This window comes from Dysidea avara, chromosome 2, assembly GCF_963678975.1.
Source record: "Dysidea avara chromosome 2, odDysAvar1.4, whole genome shotgun sequence".
NCBI lineage: Eukaryota > Metazoa > Porifera > Demospongiae > Dictyoceratida > Dysideidae > Dysidea > Dysidea avara.
The window spans coordinates 31489266-31509373 of NC_089273.1; the positions used below are offsets into that span (position 1 = coordinate 31489266).

General features: G+C 38.9%; 1 protein-coding gene across 1 annotated transcript in view; it reads left to right on the forward strand.

Moving 5' to 3' along the window:
• The window catches only part of LOC136247996 (basement membrane-specific heparan sulfate proteoglycan core protein-like), a 121563-nt gene that overhangs the window by 20096 nt on the left and 81359 nt on the right, over positions 1–20108 (forward strand). The window contains exons 7-9 of the mRNA XM_066039814.1: positions 9664–9930; positions 10235–10489; positions 10542–10814. Of these exons, the coding sequence (XP_065895886.1) occupies positions 9664–9930; positions 10235–10489; positions 10542–10814 (795 nt within the window). The remainder of the gene's footprint in view (positions 1–9663; positions 9931–10234; positions 10490–10541; positions 10815–20108) is intronic.

Sequence of the window (20108 nt, forward strand, 5' to 3'; positions counted from 1 at the left end):
AAAAAATCACCTGTAGAGAGATCAGCTAGAAACAAATCACCCTGAAGAGAGGTCAGCTACAAAAAAATCACCTGTAGAGAGATCAGCTAGAAACAAATCACCCTGAAGAGAGGTCAGCTACAAACAAAACACCTTGCAGAGAATTCAGCTACAAACAATTCAGCTTGTAGAGAGATCAGTTACACACAAATCAGCCTGTAGAGAGATAAGCTAGAAACAAATCACCCTGTAGAGAGTTCAGCTACAAGCAAAACACCCTGTAGAGAGTTCAGCAACAAAGAAACCACCATGTAGAGAGTTCAGCTGCAAACAAATCACCTTATAGAGAGTTCAGCTACAAACAAATCGCCCTGTAGAGAGATCAGCTAGAAACTAGACACAATGTAAGGAGTTCAGCTACAAGCAAATCACCCTTTAGTGAGTTCAGCTACAAACAAATCAACCTGCAGAGAGATCACCTACAAAAAAGCACCTTGTACAGAGTTCAGCTACAAACAAATTACCCTGTAGAGAGATCGGCTACAAACAAATCAACCTGCAGAGAGATCAGCTACACACAAATCAACTTGTAGAGAGATCAGCTACAAACAAATCACCCTGTAGAGAGATCAGCTAGAAACTACACACAATGTAAGGAGTTCAGCTACAAGCAAATCACCCTGTAGAGAGTTCAGCTAAAACAAATCAACCTGCAGAGAGATCAGCTACAAACAAATCACCTTATAGACAGTTCAGCTACAAACAAATTACCTTGTAGAGAGATCGGCTACAAACAAATCAACCTGCAGAGAGATCAGCTACACACAATTCAACTTGTAGAGAGATCAGCTACAAACAAATCACCCTGTGGAGAGATCAGCTAGAAACTAGACACAATGTAAGGAGTTCAGCTACAAGCAAATCACCCTGTAGAGAGTTCAGCTACAAACAAACCAACCTGTAGAGCGATCAGCTAGAAACAAATCACCCTGGAGAGAGGTCAGCTACAAAAAATCACCCTGTAGAGATATCAGCTAGAAACAAATCACCCCTAAGAGAGGTCAGCTGCAAAAAATCACCTTGTAGAGAAATCAACTACAAACAAAACACTTTGCAGAGAGTTCAGCTACAAACAAATCTGCTTATAGAGAGATCAGTTACACACAAATCAACCTGTACAGAGATAAGCTAATAACAAATCAGAGTTCAGCTAAAACAAGTCAATCTGCAGAGAGATTAGCTACATACAAATCAACTTATAGATAGTTCAGCTACAAACAAATTACCTTGTAGAGAGATCGGCTACAAACAAATCACCCTGCAGAGAGATCAGCTACACACAAATCAACTTGTATAGAGATCAGCTACAAACAAATCACCCTGTAGAGAGATCAGCTAGAAACTACACACAATGTAAGGAGTTTAGCTACAAACAAATCACCCTGTAGAGAGATCAGCTACAAACTAGACACAAAGTAAGGAGTTCAGCTACAAGCAAGTTACCCTGTAGAGAGTTCATCTACAAGCAAATCAACCTGCAGAGCAATCAGCTACAAAAAAATCACCTGTAGAGAGATCAGCTAGAAACAAATCACCCTGAAGAGAGGTCAGCTACAAACAAAACACCTTGTAGAGAATTCAGCTACAAACAAATCAGCTTGTAGAGAGATCAGTTACACACAAATCAACCTGTAGAGAGATAAGCTAGAAACAAATCACCCTGTAGAGAGTTCAGCTACAAGCAAAACACCCTGTAGAGAGTTCAGCAACAAAGAAACCACCATGTAGAGAGTTCAGCTGCAAACAAATCACCTTATAGAGAGTTCAGCTACAAACAAATCACCCTGTAGAGAGATCAGCTAGAAACTAGACACAATGTAAGGAGTTCAGCTACAAGCAAATCACCCTTTAGTGAATTCAGCTACAAACAAATCAACCTGCAGTGAGATCACCTACAAAAAAGCACCTTGTACAGAGTTCAGCTACAAACAAATTACCCTGTAGAGAGATCGACTACAAACAAATCAACCTGTAGAAAGATCAGCTACACACAAATCAACTTGTAGAGAGATCAGCTACAAACAAATCACCCTATAGAGAGATCAGCTAGAAACTAGACACAATGTAAGGAGTTCAGCTACAAGTAAATCACCCTGTAGAGAGTTCAGCTAAAACAAATCAACCTGCAGAGAGATCAGCTACAAATAAATCACTTTATAGACAGTTCAGCTACAAACAAATTACCTTGTAGAGAGATCGGCTGCAAATTAATCAACCTGCAGAGAGATCAGCTACACACAAATCAACTTGTAGAGAGATCAGCTACAAACAAATCACCCTGTAGAGAGATCAGCTAGAAACTAGATACAATGCAAGAAGTTCAGCTACAAGCAAAATCACCATTTAGTGAGTTCAGCTACAAACAAATCAACCTGCAGTGAGATCACCCACAAAAACGCACTTGTGCAGAGTTCAGTTACAAACAAATTACCCTGTAGAGAGATCAGGTAGAAGAATTCACCTTGTAGAGAGTTCAGCTACAAAGAAACCACCTGTACAGAATTCAACTACAAACAAATCACCCTGTATAGAGATCAGCTAGAAGAAGTTACCTTGTAGATAGTTCAGCTACAACAATTCACCCTGTAGAAAGATCAGCTAGAAGAAGTCACCTTGTAGAGTGTTCAGTTACAAAGAAACCATCATGTAGAGAGTTCAGCTGCAAACAAATCACTCTGTAGAGAGTTCAGCTACAAAGAAACCGCCATGTAGAGAGTTCAGCCTCATACAAACCACCTTGTAGAGAATTCAACTACAACAAATCACCCTGTAGAGAAGAAGTTACCTTGTAGAGAGTTCAGCTACAAAGAAACCATCATGTAGGGAGTTCAGCTACAAAGAAACCACCATGTAGAGAGTTTAGCTGCAAACAAATCACCTGTAGAGAGTTCAGCTAGAAACAAATCACCCCGTAGAGAGATCAGCTGGACGAAGTCACCTTGTAGAGAGTTCAGCTACAAAGAAACCGTCATGTAGAGAGTTCAGCTGCAAACAAATCACCCTGCAGAAAGTTCAGCTACAAAAAAATCACCCTGTAGAGAGTTCAGCTAGACGAAGTCACCTTATAGAGAGTTCAGCTACAAAGAAACCATAATGTAGAGAGTTTGGCTACAAAGACACCACCATGTAGAGAGTTTAGCTGCAAACAAATCACCTGTAGAGAGTTCAGCTAGAAACAAAATACCCTGTAGAGAGACCAGCTAGAAGAGGTTACCTTGTAGAGAGTTCAGCTACAAAGAAACCATCCTGTATATAGTTCAGCTACATTTCAAATCACCCAGTAGAGAGATCAGCTGCAAAAAAATATCCTGTGGGGAATAATGGGCATGTAATAAATATATGTATATAATTTGTATAATTACTAATAAAATCAAAAATAATTGAAGTACTAAAATTCTTCTTTAAGTTCTTTTCTTCTTCCTGTAGTAAAGAAAAAAACACATGGGTTAAAAAAGCCCCAAAGCCAGCCATAGGCCGGCTTTGCAGTATACAAATACAAAAAGAAGTGATATCTAATCAAAAACAGCCAAGCTGTAAAAAAAGGTGCGGCCCCCAAAAAGGCCATGGTGAAAAAAGATGTGAAATCCAAGGTGGTGGCAAAGAAATGGCTGTGATAGTAGGTTAATGGTTACATTTTAATAACAACAATTCAGATGAATTAGGTGCCAAGACCAAGCGGCACAAAATTCACCTGAATTGTCGTTATTAAAATGTAACCATTAACCTACCATCACAGCCATTTCTTGGCCGCCACCTTGGATTTCACATCTTTTTTCACCATGGCCTTTTTGGGGGCCGCACCTATTTTTACAGTTTGGCTGTTTTTGATTAGATTTCCTATTTCGTGAACCTTTAGCCTGAACAGAAATTTTCCCAACTTAACTAATCATTATCACAACAACACCCGACTGAAAAATCTCACATGAACTACTCTTGCACATGTTAATATGAATGAGTGTTGTCAGTATAGAATCTTCAATTCGTGGCCACCATGTGTACAGGAGCATGTGGATGCTGGTAATAGGTGAGGTGCCAGTTTGTAAACGAGAATGACACAATATTTCACAATCCATTTGCAGTTGTGTTGCATAATCATATTGCATGACCCAGCCCCTTTCTTTTCCTGCGGACTATGCACCGAAACAATCCACAGGAAAACAGGGGCTGGGAAATGTGAGACTAGTGCATAAGAAATCCATTGTTGTAGGCCACATTCCTTGGTGTATCTGTTCAGTTTTTGTGGATGAAGTGGATGCTCTATTATGTTTAAGATTACAGGGCATTGGAGATATTTCCATGATTTCCGCAAGGTTGCATGGAAGTGTCTTGTCACCTTACCTTTCAATGAGAAGAAGTTGACATCAAGACACACGGTAGTGTGTCGTGCGGCCCAAGAAGCCGGCGCGTAACACCCGTGAGTATATTGACAGGAAGAAAGAAAACGCAATTTTCGCACCTCCGTAGCTCTGTGCTTCCTTGATGAAACAAGACGATTTTTGCTGTGGACATGCCCCCCAACTGCAGCACTCCACATTCCAAATTTGAGCGAAATTGCTTCTCTCGTTCCCGAGATATGCGACTTCAAAAATTGGCTCAGTTTCTTCGTTTTTTTTTCCTTCTTTTTCTTATTTTTCTTTTTCTTGTCGCACACTTACAAAAACTGCTATAAAACTCGAATGCCATATCGGATTGCCTTGAAATTTGGCACACAGAAGGGGGATATAAAGGCGCATCTCGGTACCAACTTTGGCTAGAATACGATAAACAGGCAAAGAGTTATAAGCGATTATTCACGAAAAATGGCACCAATATGTTGTCACGCCTACAGGGTAAACCGCGCATGGGAAGAAGCTAAAAATCGGTGGGTGAATAGGTTAACTATTGAACCTCAAACCTTTTGTGGTTTGAAAGAAATCGAGCTAAAAAACAGGAAGATACAACGAAAAAAGCAACAGTGTGTAACAATTACGCAATCGAGATTAGCTAATAAAAAAACGACTGCTTGCCACGCCTACCAGATAAACCGCTTTGGGTAATGCTTTGAAAATCGTTGACCAGATGGAGTAATCATCTTAGAAAGGCTCATCAATGGTGTAGAAGAATCAGACTTAAAGCCACGGAGTTATAACACGAATTCAACTTGGTGCAGCAAGTGCGAGATCGAGATACTCTAATAGAGCAGTCATCCTAATAGAGCAGTCACCCTGAAGAGAATTCAAGAGATCAGCTAGAAACAAGAAACCTGTATAGAGATCAGCTACACACAAGTCACCCTGTAGAGAGATCAGCTAGAAGAAGTTACGTTGTAGGGAGTTCATGCAACTATGGAAAGGGATAGTTTCAGCTAGAAAAAATCACCTTGTAGAGTTCAGCTACAAAGAAACCACCATGTAGAGAGTTCAGCTACAAACAAATCGCCCTGTGGAGAGATCAATAGAAGAAGTTACCTTGCAGAGAGTTCAGCTACAAAGAAACCATCATGTAGAGAGTTCAGCTACAAAAAAATCTCCCTGTAGAGAGATTAGCTAGAAGAAGTTACCTTGTAGAGAGTTCAGCTACAAAGAAACCATCATGTAGAGAGTTCAGCTACAAACAAATCTCCCTGTAGAGAGATCAGCTAGAAGAAGTTACCTTGTAGAGAGTTCAGCTTCAAACAAATCACCCTGTAGAAAGATCAGCTAGAAGAGGTCACCTTGTAGAGAGTTCAGTTACAAAGAAACCACCATGTAGAGAGCTCAGCTACAAACTAGTGACTTTGTAGAGACATTAGCTAGAAGAAGTTACCTTGTAGAGAGTTCAGCTACAAAGAAACCATTCTTTAAAGAGCTCAGCTGCAAACAAATCACCTGTATAGAATTCAGCTACAAATAAATCACCCTGTAGAAAGATGAGCTAGAAAAAGTTACCTTGTAGAGAGTTCAGTTACAAAGAAACCACCATGTAGAGAATTCAGCTACAAACTAGTGACCCTGTAAAGACATCAGCTAGAAGATATTACCTTGAGAGAGTTCAGCTACAAAGAAACCATTATTTAAAGAGCTCAGCTGCAAACAAATCACCTATACAGAATTCAGCTACAAACAAATCACCATGTAGAGAGATCAGCTAGAAGAAGTTATCTTGTAGATAGTTCAGCTACAAGCAAATCACCCTGTAGAGAGATCAGCTAGAAGAAGTTTACTTGTAGAGAGTTCAGCTACAAAGAAACCATCATTTAGAGAGTTCAGCTTCAAACAAATCACCTGTAGAGAGTTCAGCTACAAACAAATCTCCCTGTAGAGAGATCAGTTAGAAGAAGTTACCTTGTAGAGAGTTCAGCTACAAACAAATCACCCTGTAGAAAGATCAGCTAGAGAAGTCACCTTGTAGAAAGTTCAGTTACAAAGAAGCCACCATGTAGAGAGTTCAGCTACAAACTAGTCACCTTGTAGAGACATCAGCTAGAAGAAGTTACCTTGTAGAGAGTTCAGCTACAAAGAAACCACCCTGTAGAGAGATCAGCTAGAAGAAGTTACCTTGTAGATCGTTCAGCTACAAAGAAACCACCCTGTAGAGAGATCAGCTAGAAGAAGTTACCTTTTGGAGAGTTCAGCTACAAAGAAACCACCCTGTAGAGAGATCAGCTAGAAGAATTTACCTTGTAGAGAGTTCAGCTACAAAGAAACCACCCTGTAGAGAGATCAGCTAGAAGAAGGTACCTTGTAGAGAGTTCAACTACAAAGAAACCACCCTGCAGAGAGATCAGCTAGAAGAAGTTACCTTGTAGATCATTCAGCTACAAACAAATCACCCTGTAGAGAGATCAGTTAGAAGAAGTTACCTTGTAGAGAGTTCAGCTACAAAGAAACCACCATGTAGAGAGTTCAGCTGCAAAGAAATCACCCTGTATAAAATTCTGCCACAAACAAATTGCCCTGTAGAAAGATCAGTTAGAAGAAGTTACCTTGTAGAGAGTTCAGCTACAACAAAGAAACCATTTTGTAAAGAGCTCAGCTGCAAACAAATCACCTGTACAGAATTCAGCTACAAACAAATCACCCTGTAGAGAGATCAGCTAGAAGAAGTTACCTTGTAGATAGTTCAGCTACAAACAAATCTCCCTGTAGAGAGATCAGCTAGAAGAAATTACCATGTAGAGAGTTCAGCTGCAAAGGAATCACCCTGTAGAAAATTCTGCCAGAAAAAATTGCCCTGTAGAAAGATCAGTTATAAGAAGTTACCTTTTAGAGAGTTCAGCTACAAAGAACTGTTCTGTAAAGAGCTCAGCTGCAAACAAATCACCTGTACAGAATTCAGCTACGAACAAATCATCCTGTAGAGAGATCAGCTAGAAGAAGTTACCTTGTAGATAGTTCAGCTACAAACAAATCTCCCTGTAGAGAGATCAGCTAGAAGAAATTACCTTGTAGAGAGTTCAGCTACAAAGAAACCATTATTTAGAAAGTTCAGCTTCAAACAAATCACCTGTAGAGAGTTCAGCTACAAACAAATCTCCCTTTAGAGAGATCAGCTAGAAGAAATTACCTTGTAGAGAGTTCAGCTACAAAGAAACCATCATTTAGAAAGTTCAGCTTCAAACAAATCTCCCTGTAGAGAGATCAGCTAGAAGAAGTTACCTTGTGGAGAGTGAAGCTATAAACAAATCATCCTATTGAAAGATCAGCTAGAAGACGTCACCTTGTAGAAAGTTCAGTTACAAAGAAACCACCATGTAGAGAGTTCAGCTACAAATTAGCCACCTTGTAGAGACATCAGCTAGAAAAGTTACCTTGTAGAGAGTTCAGCTACAAACAAATCTCCCTGTCGAGAGATCAGTTAGAAGAAATTACCTTGTAGAGAGTTCAGCTACAAAGAAACCATTCTGTAAAGAGCTCAGCTGCAAACAAATCACCTGTACAGAATTCAGCTTCAACCAAATCACCCTGTAGAGAGATCAGCTAGAAGATATTACCTTGTAGATAGTTCAGCTACAAGCAAATCACCCTGTAGAAAGATCAGTTAGAAGAAGTTACCTTTTAGAGAGTTCAGCTACAAAGAAACCATTCTGTAAAGAGCTCAGCTGCAAACAAATCACCTGTATAGAATTCAGCTACAAACAAATCACCTGTAGAGAGTTCAGCTACAAACAAATCTCCCTGTAGAGAGATCAGCTAGAAGAAGTTACCTTGTAGAGAGTGAAGCTACAAACAAATCACCCTATTGAAAGGTCAGCTAGAAGAAGTCACCCTGTAGAAAGTTCAGTTACAAAAAGAAACCACCATGTAGAGAGTTCAGCTACAAACTAGTCACCTTGTAGAGACATCAGCTAGAAAAGTTACCTTGTAGAGAGTTCAGCTACAAAGAAACCATTCTGTAAAGAGCTCAGCTGCAAACAAATCACCTGTACAGAATTCAGCTACAAACAAATCACCCTGTAGAGAGATCAGCTAGAAGAAATTACCTTGTAGATAGTTCAGCTACAAACAAATCACCCTGTAGAGAGATCAGCTAGAAGAAGTTACCTTGTAGATAGTTCAGCTACAAACAAATCTCCCTGTAGAGAGATCAGCTAGAAGAAATTACCTTGTAGAGAGTTCAGCTACAAAGAGTTCAGCTGCAAAGAAATCACCACTGCCCAAATTTCAAGGCAATAGCTCTTTCCAATCTGAAGTTATCAATTGTCAAAGTTGGCAAATTGGATGTGTGGAAGGCCTCTTTTCGCAAATCCGGTCACATATGTATTATATGTGACCGGATTTACGAAAAAGGGTCTTCCACACACATCCAATTCTATGAACTTGAATGACCATACCTTTGTGCTCAAAGAAGATACTAACCTGACATTTTGTTCATGTATTAACCTATGTTGTTACTCATCACTGTCAAAATTTCAAGGCAATACTATTTTCCTATCTGACATGAACTGCCAAAGTTCGTAAATTGGATGTGTGTGGAAGACCCCTTTTCAAAAATCCGGTCACATATATATAATTTGTACATTTACTGATAAAATATTTAAAGTACATCTACTTCATCTTTTCTTCTTCCTGTAGTAAAGAAAAAAACATAGGTTAAAAAAGTCCCAAAGCTGGCCATAGGCCGGCTTTGGGGTATACAAATACAAAAAGAAATGAAATCTAATCCAAAACAGCCAAGCTGTAAAAAAGGTGTGCGGCCCTCAGAAAGGCTATGGTGAAAAAAGATGTGAAATCCAAGGTGGCGGCCAAGAAATGGCTGTGATGGTAGGTTAATGGTAAAAATTTTAATAACGACAATTCAGGTGAATTTTTGTGCTGCTTCACAAAATTTACCTGAATTGTCATTATTAAAATTTTTACCATTAACCTACCATCACAGCCATTTCTTGGCCGCCACCTTGGATTTCACATCTTTTTTCACCATAGCCTTTCTGAGGGCCGCACACCTTTTTTACAGCTTGGCTGTTTTGGATTAGATTGAAACATCTGAAGACAAATAAATTGCTTCATTGAGCACTGCACGATCCCTGCTCTAAAGTGCTGTATTATTGTATGATGCATACTTAACACACAAGAACCTCAATATCTGCACCTTTGAGCTCACAAGCTAGGGGTGTTTAATACTTGTATGGGTCATTTTGAATACGTTTGAATGTTGTTTATATAGCCAAAGCACCAAAATTTACAGAACATCCATTGTCACAAAGTTTTGACCTCACAAATACTGCATCATTTACAAGTACTGCTTTTGGTGATGACATTAATTACCAGTGGACAATTGGATCAGGATCACTTCCTAATAAAGTGACTGGTATAAACACCAATACCCTGGTGATCCCAGATGTGAGGTCATCTGATGACAATAACTACATTTGTACTATTAGTAATGATGGAGGTAGTGTCACATCAAATCCAGCTAAACTAACAGTTACTGGTATGACTATTAAGTGTTACATAATTGTGACCAGGCCTGTGAAAACAGGGAAGATTTTTGCCTACTTTATCACAATCCCACCACTTATAATTTTTATACCATTATGCTAAGGCAATGCAATTTTCCACCCTTAGTAGGAATTATATTGGCTTTATGATACAAGTTACAGGATGCACATATTCTGTCCAATGTGCTGAGATATGGCCTGTAGTGTGATGGGATGTAGTTTGTGCCCGAATGCCCTGTTTTCACAGGCCTGGTCAAACTTATTAGGTTATGTGATAGTGGACATTGTGGTATACAGGTCTACCAGAGGTGACTGTACATCTATCCAGTCAACGTGTAGAGGCTACACAATCTGTCACGTTCACTACCATAGTGAATGGTGTGGGGAAGGAGAACTTCACTTATCAGTGGAGACACAATGGAGAAGATATTAATGGAGAGACTAGTAATACTCTTACTATTGGTAATGCGAAAACTAATGATGGTGGAACCTATGAGTGTAAGGTGTGGAATGACTATAGAGATGGTCGCATGTCTAAAAGCACTAAATTAAGTAAGTAAAACTTAGCTAATGTCTTTAAATCTATTGAATTATTTTAATCTAGGAATAAAGCCTAAAATTATTATTCATCCGTGTAGTCAAGTAGTCACTCTTGATGGTAAAAATGAAAGATTGCTACTAACGTGTCAAGCAGAAGGAGCAAAATCATATAATTGGGAGAGAAAAGATGGTAGTATTCCATCTGGTGCTACTGGAGTTAACACTACAACTCTCACAATTGTTAACCTAAAACCAGAAGATGCTGGTAGCTATCGATGCGTAGTGATTAATCACAGAAACAAAAAGCTCTCTGATTATGCTAGGATAACTATTAGTGGTCAGTAAGTTTTGTTTGATGGTTTTATACATGACTGTGGGTAGTTAACAACAGCATAAACCCATGGTTTTAAAACTTTTATACCCAAATATTACATACCAGTTGCATACAAATTTACTCACCAACGGAATTTTCCTTCTCTGAGGTCTCTCAAATTCAGTAGTGCTTTGATTAGATGGACCTTTTTAAACCAGGCGTGCCCAAAGCCAGCCTTTGTGGAAAGCCAGCTGTGGGCACACTCCTGGTTTACTGAAATTGTTTTCGTAAAATTGTGTGTGTGTACCTATCTATCTACCTATGTTTGCCCATACACACCCACGTGAGCAAAATCATTAATGGTAAAAGTGTAAGAAATAAAAGCAAAATGAAGTCTGTATTAACTTATGCACAGGTAAACTTTGCTCTGAGGTGGTTTCTTTTCGGCGGTCTGAAATACGGGTGTAGCGACTCTCCTCAGACTTTGCGAATTATCTTTCCTTTGGGTTTTACAGGTGTTAAACTATTGAGAAATAGGATTGAGTGTATTATCCTCCAAATTGCCTATTATGATTTTTGGCATTTCTCCAATTTTTTGCCTACTATGCTTGTTTGTATGCTTTTCAGAATGCATTATGCTTTATTTTGTGTTTTTTCTTTCTGCAGAGAAATTCTTCATAATATGTGCCCAGATTTTATAAAACTGATCCAAATCGCACATCAGGCAAAATCAAACTAAGACCACCAGTGGATAGCTACACTATCGTACTAGCAGTGTTGGGAGTAACGCGTTACATAATATTATTACTTTTGTGGTAACTAAGTAATATAACGAAATACGCTATAAAAACAGGTAATATAACTCAAGTTACTTTACTTACAAATGTAACGCGTTACCTAAGTAATATAGTTACTGTAACGAATCTAATATTACATAATAGTATTACTACAAGTAATGAAGTTACTAATATCGTTAGTAATCCACTGAGTAACGCCTAGCCACAATGAAGTAATGAAGACTACTGAATGAGGCTTATTCATCAACTTCTTACTTATAATCAAGATTTGCACATTGCCCAACAACGCAATCGTGTCACGTGATAAGGTGGTAGTTTCAAATGTGACAGCTTAAGGCTGTGGGCACAAAGTAATATAATATGTAATATTATTACAGTTACTTTATTTTATTGGTAATATGTAACTGTAACTAAATAGTTCAGCTGCAAGTAATATGTAACTAGTTACTTTTAATAAGTAACTAGTAGTTTTGACACTCGGTACCACTCAAACTACTCGAGGCTGGTTTCAACAGACGTCTTTTCTGGGGTGTGTGTAGAGCTTGAATGGCGGTTTTAGGCCTTGTGAAGGACCTGGCGTGGCAAGAATCAGTGGTTTACTGGTGGACAGCCTGATAATGTAGGCGACATTTTTTCTGTGGATTTTGTTACATGTCAACCACTAAGGTGCCAGCACAACCCTGTAATCTCGTGTCTGGACTCCGATCATGGTCTGCCTCCATTTTGGGGTCTAGCCCTTGCCCACCCCGCCACCTTCCACCCCTTTGTGAGCACTCGAGATACTACTTCGCTCGTCCATCAGCTCAGATTTTCTATCTTATTTGGCAGGAAACTCTACAAGCAGCTACAAGTACTGGAAGTGGTCTGAAAGGTAACAGATTGATGCACCTTTAGTGTAAGTTTCATACGCATGCTTGCTATCCTTGGAGAGTTATGCTGGCTTGAATTCTTTAAAACCGTTTATCTCGAAACTTCTAATGTGCGATTTGGATCGTTTTTCCAAAATCCAGTCACATATTATGATAGAATGTAAAGGGAGAAGTGTCACTTCAACTGCAACATACAAATGATAGGAAATTGGGATGTGCTACTGAATTAGTAGGCATATTAGAGTAGGGGTGCATATCTGTAGTCCCTCAGAAGCTATAAGGATTATTTTATTGTCTAATATCTTTGTATCCTTGTGTGCAAATAACTATAAAATGCATGGTTTCTGATTGATCTTCTGAGTTGTAGCAATTGGTATTCAAAGGACAGCAACTGCTCAGTACAATATGTGACTTGCATTTGCAGCACCCCTATGCCAAGAACACATTAGCCTCCTGGGGACAAACACTTAAATCTAGATATGTGACCGGGCCTGCAAAAACAGGGCATGTGGGCACAAACTACACCCCATCATTCTACAGGTCATATCTCAGTATTAGAAAAGTATATTTCCATCCTGTAACTTGCATCATGATGCCAATGAAATGCTCACTAAGTGCTGAAAATTGCAATTCTATAGCATAATGGTACAAAAAGTTATGAGTGATGAAATTGTGAAAAAGTAGGCAAAAATCATGTGCCCACATGCCCTATTATCGCAGGCCCGGTCACATATAAATACATGAAAATATCAAGGAGAAAACATTCTGACCGCCTGGTAGACTCCTGTAAGCATTCGAGCGTAAATCGGATTGCTGCAGGTTCGAGGCTACCTAGGTCCAGTCATGGATTTTTTCTCCTTTCTGCAACTTTACAAACACACCTTAAGTAGCTAATGTCTTAGTGTCTAATGTCTTTGTGCAGGCTGTAGGACCAGGTGTCCTACAGACCTTCAGCACTTGTGCTGTAAAGCTTTAATAAATAAATAAAACTAATGTTTCTCATCTTCTCTGTTGCATGCGATGACTGTTCTATTAGAGTGTTTTACTGACTGTTCTATTAGAGAATCTCCATCATTTTGAAATATTTCCCTGGTTTGATATTAACCTCAGTCTCACTGCAGACCTGCACAGACTTCACTATTTTCAAAGTCCAGACATTCACTAGCTATACTGACTCACCACTAACTTTACTATCATCAGAGCTTCTATTGTATTGTCTTCCAATCGAGCTTCCAATAATCATAATCAACGTATCACACTTTATTCAAAATCAGACGATGAAATGCTTTACATAATACCAAATACAATGACTGAAGCTCACCTAAACTGCTTTGCCATGCCTTGGAACTAGTTGGCACATGACTACATATGCATGTCCTATAAAACTCAAACCCACAATGAAAAGCATTCATTCCATCGCGTGCAAACTCGTAGTATCTAGCTAAGACTGTAGTGCATTTTCTACTCGTTGTCAAGAATCATTTCACCATCCAAAACAGGTTAGTCCTTGACTTTGTGACTGTTATAGCAGAAATTGTATTTAGTGTAGCAGAAATTTTTCCATTATGGTCTTAATTATGCTCCATTATGCCAGCATTATCCTTTTTGCTTTTCATCCCCTATTATGTCAAAAATTATGTGGGCATAATCGACGCAAGCCTATTGAGAAACAACAGTGCAGGCCTCATAGACTACCAGGAATAGCCTATCCCTTCAAGTTGGAAAGGGGGTGTATCCCGACGTATATGCTGTGCTTCTTATCTTTCACTGTCCATTATCTATATTGTTCTTGAGGCACACATAATGTTTTAAAATCAACCACGTGGTGTTACAGCTTTTCTCCTGTTGGAGCACTAATTTAGAATCACCCAGGTTACTATTTATACTTTCTAGATGTTATCTTATCTAATCCAAAACAGCCAAGATGTAAAAAAGAATGCGGCCCCCAAAAAGCCATGGTGAAAAAGGATGTGAAATCGAAGTTGGCAGCCAAGAAATGGTTGTGATGGTCAGTGTTAGGATCGAGTAACATGTTACATAAGTAATGCGTTACGTAATATTATTACTTTTGTTGTAACTAAGTAATATAATGAAATACGCTATAAAAACAGGTAATATAACACAAGTCATTTTACTTACTAATGTAATGCGTTACCTACAGTAAGTAATATAGTTACTGTAATGAGTCTAATATTACATAATATTATTACTACAAGTAACGAAGTTACTAATCTCGTTAATAATCCACTGTGTAACGTCTAGCCACAACGAAGCAGTGAAGCCTACTGAGTGAAGCTTATTCACCAGCTTCTTACTTATAACCAAGATTTTCACATTGCCCAACAACGCAATCATGTCACGTGATAAGGTGGTAGTTTCACACGTGACAGCTTAAGGCTGAGGACACAAAGTAATGTAATATTATTATAGTTACTTTATTTTTTTGGGTAATATGTAACTGTAACTAAATAGTTCAGTTGCAAGTAATATTATGTAATATGTAGCTAGTTACTTACAAAAAAGTAACTGTCCCAACACTGGTGATGGTAGGTAAATGGCTAAAATTTTAATAACGGCAATTCAGGTGAATTTGTACTGCCTCCTCCAAATTTCACTAGGACTCAGTAACAAATTCACCTGAATTGCTGTTATTAACATTTTTGCCATTTACTTACCATTATGGCCATTCCTTGGCCGCCAACTTTAATTTCATAAATTATCTTTTTCACCATGGAATTTTGGGGCCGCACCTTTTTTACAGCTTGGCTGTTTTGGATTAGATATCACTTCTTTTTGTATTTGCGTACTCCAAATCAGGCCATAGACCAGCTTTGGGGCCTCTTTTTACCTGTCTTTTTTCTTTACTACAGGAAGGAGAAATGAGATGCAAAGGATTGATTTTAAGCATACATTTTTTATAGTTGTACAAATTTTTATACAATGACATTTTCTCAACAGATCAACAGTATAATATAACTTTCCAGCATGTTACAATTTTGGACAGTCAATTAACCTTAGCTACAATTAACTATGTAACTAGTTATCAAGACACACGATAGTGTGTCGTGCGGCCCAAGAAGCCGGCGCGCCACACCGTGAGTATATTAACAGGAAGAAAGAAAACTCAATTTTCACACCTATGTAGCTCTGTGATTCCTTATCCGATTGGAACCAAATTTGCTAGAGACGTGCCGCCCAGTTAGGGGAGTCTACATACCAAATTTGAAGAAAATCGCTCCAGCCATTTCCGAGATACGAGCGAACAAAATTTTGTTTTAATTTCTTCGTTTTTTTCTTCTTCATCTTCTTCATTTCGCACACTTCGCAAAATTCGCCATAAAACACGAATGCGTGCTCGGATTGGGCTGAAATTTGGCACATTTAAAGGGCTCATTAAGGCGGATCTCTGTACCAACTTTGGTAGGAATCCGATGAACATTCACGGAGTTATGACCGATTATTTTCGTAAAATAAGGTCGAAGGTCTGTCACGCCTACAGGGTAAACGCCTTGGAAGAATCAGTTGAAAATTGATATGTAGATGGAGCAACCATCGTAGGAGTGCCTTTTTGTGGTTTGAAAGGAATCGGGATAAAGACCATGGAGATATGACACAAAAGCCAACCTGTGTCAAAATTACGCGATCGATTTTTATGAATAAAAAAACTATTAGTTTTCGTGTCTACCAGGCAAACCGCTTAGAGCAACGAGCTGAAAATCAGTATGTAGCTGGAATAATCATCATAGAAAGTTCTTGTAGTAGTACAGAAGAATCGGATTACAAATCACTGAGTTATGATTCGAAAGGCAACTACATGCAGCAAATGCGAGATCGAGATACTCTAATAGAACAGTCACTCTAATAAAGCATTCAGCTGCATGTATAATTTACTCAGTTATATTACATTGCAAGTTATTCTGTAGGGAATTCAGCTACAAACAAGTCAATCTGTAGTCAGATCAGCTAGAAGAAGGTACCTAATAGAGAGTTCAGCTACAAAGAAGCCATTATGTAGAGAGTTCAGCTCAAATAAATCACCCTGTAGAGAATTCAACTACAAACAAATTGCCCTGTAGAGAGATCAGCTAGAAGAAGTTACCTTGTAGAGAGTTCAGTTACAAAGAAACAATCATGCAAAGAGTTTAGCTGCAAACAAATCACCCAGTAGAAAGTTCCGCTACACTGTAGAGAGTTCAGTTAGAAACAAGTCATCCTGTAGATAGATCAGCTAGAAGAAGTCACTTTGTAGAGAGTTCAGCTACAAAGAAACCACCATGTAAGAGAGTTCAGCTGCAAACAAATCACCTGTAGAGAGTTCAGCTAGGAACAAGTCACCCTGTACAGAGATCAGCTAGAAACAAGTCATCCTGTAGAGAGTTCAGCTAGAAGAAGTTACATTGTAGAGAGTTACAAAGAAACTACCATGTAGAGAGTTCAGCTGCAAACAAATCACCCTGTAGAGGGTTCAGCTACAAACAAGTCACCCTGTAGAGAGTTCAGCTAGAAGAAGTTACATTGTAGAGAGATCAGCTAGAAACAAGTCACCCTGTAGAGAGTTCAGCTAGAAGAAGTTACATTGTAGAGAGTTCAGCTACAAAGAAACTACCATGTACAGAGTTCAACTGCAAACAAATTGCCCTGTAGAGAATTCAGCTACAAGCAAATCATCCTGTAGAAAGATCAGCTAGAAGAAATTACCTTGTAGAGAGTTCAGTTATAAACATATCACCCTGTAGAGAGTTCAGCTACAAACAAGTCATCCTGTAGAGAGTTCAGCTAGAAGAAGTTACATTGTAGAAAGTTCAGCTACAAAGAAACTACCATGTACAGAGTTCAGCAGCAAACAAATTTCTCTGTAGAGAATTCAGCTACAGACAAATCACCTTGTAGAAAGATCAGCTAGAAGAAGTTACCTTGTAGAGAGTTCAGCTACAAACAAATCACCCTGTAGAGAGTTCAGCTAGAAACAAGTCACCCTATAGAGAGTTCAGCTAGAAGAAGTTACATTGTAGAGAGTTCAGCTACAAAGAAACTACCATGTAGAGAGTTCAGCAGCAAACAAATTGCCCTGTAGAGAATTCAGCTACAGACAAATCACCTTGTAGAAAGATCAGCTAGAAGAAGTTACTTTGTAGAGAGTTTAGCAACCAACAAATCACCCTGTAGAGGCCTCAGCTACAAACAAGTCACCCTGTAGAAAGATCAGCTAGAAGAAGTTACCTTGTAGAGAGTTCAGCTACAAACAAATCACCCTGTAGAGAGTTCAGCTAGAAACAAGTCACCCTATAGAGAGTTCAGCTAGAAGAAGTTACATTGTAGAGAGTTCAGCTACAAAGAAACTACCATGTAGAGAGTTCAGCAGCAAACAAATTGCCCTGTAGAGAATTCAGCTACAGACAAATTACCTTGTAGAAAGATCAGCTAGAAGAAGTTACCTTGTAGAGAGTTTAGCAACCAACAAATCACCCTGTAGAGGCCTCAGCTACAAACAAGTCACCCTGTAGAAAGATCAGCTAGAAGAAGTTACCTTGTAGAGAGTTCAGCTACAAACAAATCACCCTGTAGAGAGTTCAGCTAGAAACAAGTCACCTTATAGAGAGTTCAACTAGAAGAAGTTACATTGTAGAGAGTTCAGCTACAAAGAAACTACCATGTAGAGAGTTCAGCAGCAAACAAATTGCCCTGTAGAGAATTCAGCTACAGACAAATCAACTTGTAGAAAGATCAGCTAGAAGAGGTTACCTTGTAGAGAGTGCAGCTACAAACAAATCACCCTGTAGAGAGTTCAGCTAGAAACAAGTCACCCTATAGAGAGTTCAGCTAGAAGAAGTTACATTGTAGAGAGTTCAGCTACAAAGAAACTACCATGTAGAGAGTTCGGCTGCAAACAAATTTCCCTGTAGAGACAAACAAATCACCCTGTAGAAAGATCAGCTAGACGAAGTTACCTTGTAGAGAGTTCAGCTACAAACAAATCACCCTGTAGAGAGTTCAGCTAGAAACAAGTCACCCTGTAGAGAGATCAGCTAGAAACAAGTCACCCGTAGAGAGTTCAGCTAGAAGAAGTTACATTGTAGAGAGTTCAGCTACAAAGAAACTACCATGTAGAGAGTTCAGCTGCAAACAAATTGCCCTGTAGAGACAAACAAATCACCCTGTAAAAAGATCAGCTAGAAGAAGTTACCTTGTAGAGAGTTCAGCTACAAACAAATCACCCTGTAGAGAGTTCAGCTAGAAACAAGTCACCCTGTAGAGAGATCAGCTAGAAACAAGTCATCCTGTAGAGAGTTCAGCTAGAAGAAGTCACATTGTAGAGAGTTCAGCTACAAAGAAACTACCATGTAGAGAGTTCAGCTGCAAACAAATTGCCCTGTAGAGAATTCAGCTACAAACAAATCACCTTGTAGAAAGATCAGCTAGAAGAAGTTACCTTGTAGAGAGTTCAGCTACAAACAAATCACCCTGTAGAGAGTTCAGCTAGAAACAAGTCACCCTGTAGAGAGATCAGCTAGAAACAAGCCACCCGTAGAGAGTTCAGCTAGAAGAAGTTACATTGTAGCAGTTTAGCTGCAAACAAATCAAAATGTAGAGAATTCAGCTACAAACAAATCACCCTTTAGAAAGATCAGCTAGAAGAAGTTACCTTGTAGAGAGTTCAGCTACAAACAAATCACCCTGTAGAGAGTTCAGCTACAAACAAGTCATCCGGTAGAGAGATCAGCCAGAAGGATCACCTTGCAGAGAGGTTAGCTACAAAGAAATCACCCTGCTTCATCTTTTCTTCTTCCTGTAGTAAAGAAAAAATGACAGGTTAAAAAGCCCAAAAGCCGGCCATAGGCCGGCTTTATGGCCGGCTTTGGGGTATACAAATACAAAAAGAAGTGAAATCTAATCCAAAACAGCCAAACTGTAAAAAAAAGAGTGCGGCCCTGAGAAAGGCTATGGTGAAAAAGATGTGAAATCCAAAGTGGCGGCCAAGAAATGGCTGTGATGGTAGGTTAATGGTAAAAATTTTAATAACAACAATTCAGGTGAATTTGGTGCCGCTTGGTCTTGGCACAAAATTCACTTGAATTGTCGTTATTAAAATTTTTACCATTAACCTACCATCACAGCCATTTCTTGGCCGCCACTTTGGATTTCACATCTTTTTTCACCATAGCCTTTCTCAGGGCCGCACTCTTTTTTTACAGCTTGGCTGTTTTGGATTAGATTATTATTACGTATTATTCTTATTACTTGGTTATGTAATTATAGTTACTTTAAACTACTACATAGCTTAGTTACAATAGTAGCTGAACGATCTATTGGGTTACTTGTTTGTAGCTGAATTCTCTACTGGGTGACTAGCTTGTAGCTGAGCTTTCTATAGGGGATTTGTTTGTAGCTGATTCTTCACAGGGTGATTTTTTTGTAGCTGGACTCTCTACTGGTATGTAGCGGAACTCTGTAAAGGTAACTTGTTTGTATGTGAATGCTCTATTGGGTAACTTTGTAGATGAAATCTCTTTTGTTTGTAGCTGAACTCTCTGGAGGGTGATTTGTTTGCGTGTAACTAAATTCCATACTGCATAATTTGTTTGTAGCTGAACTCTTCACAGGGTGATTAATTTTGTTTGTAGCTGATCTCTCTACATGATAGCTTGAATTCT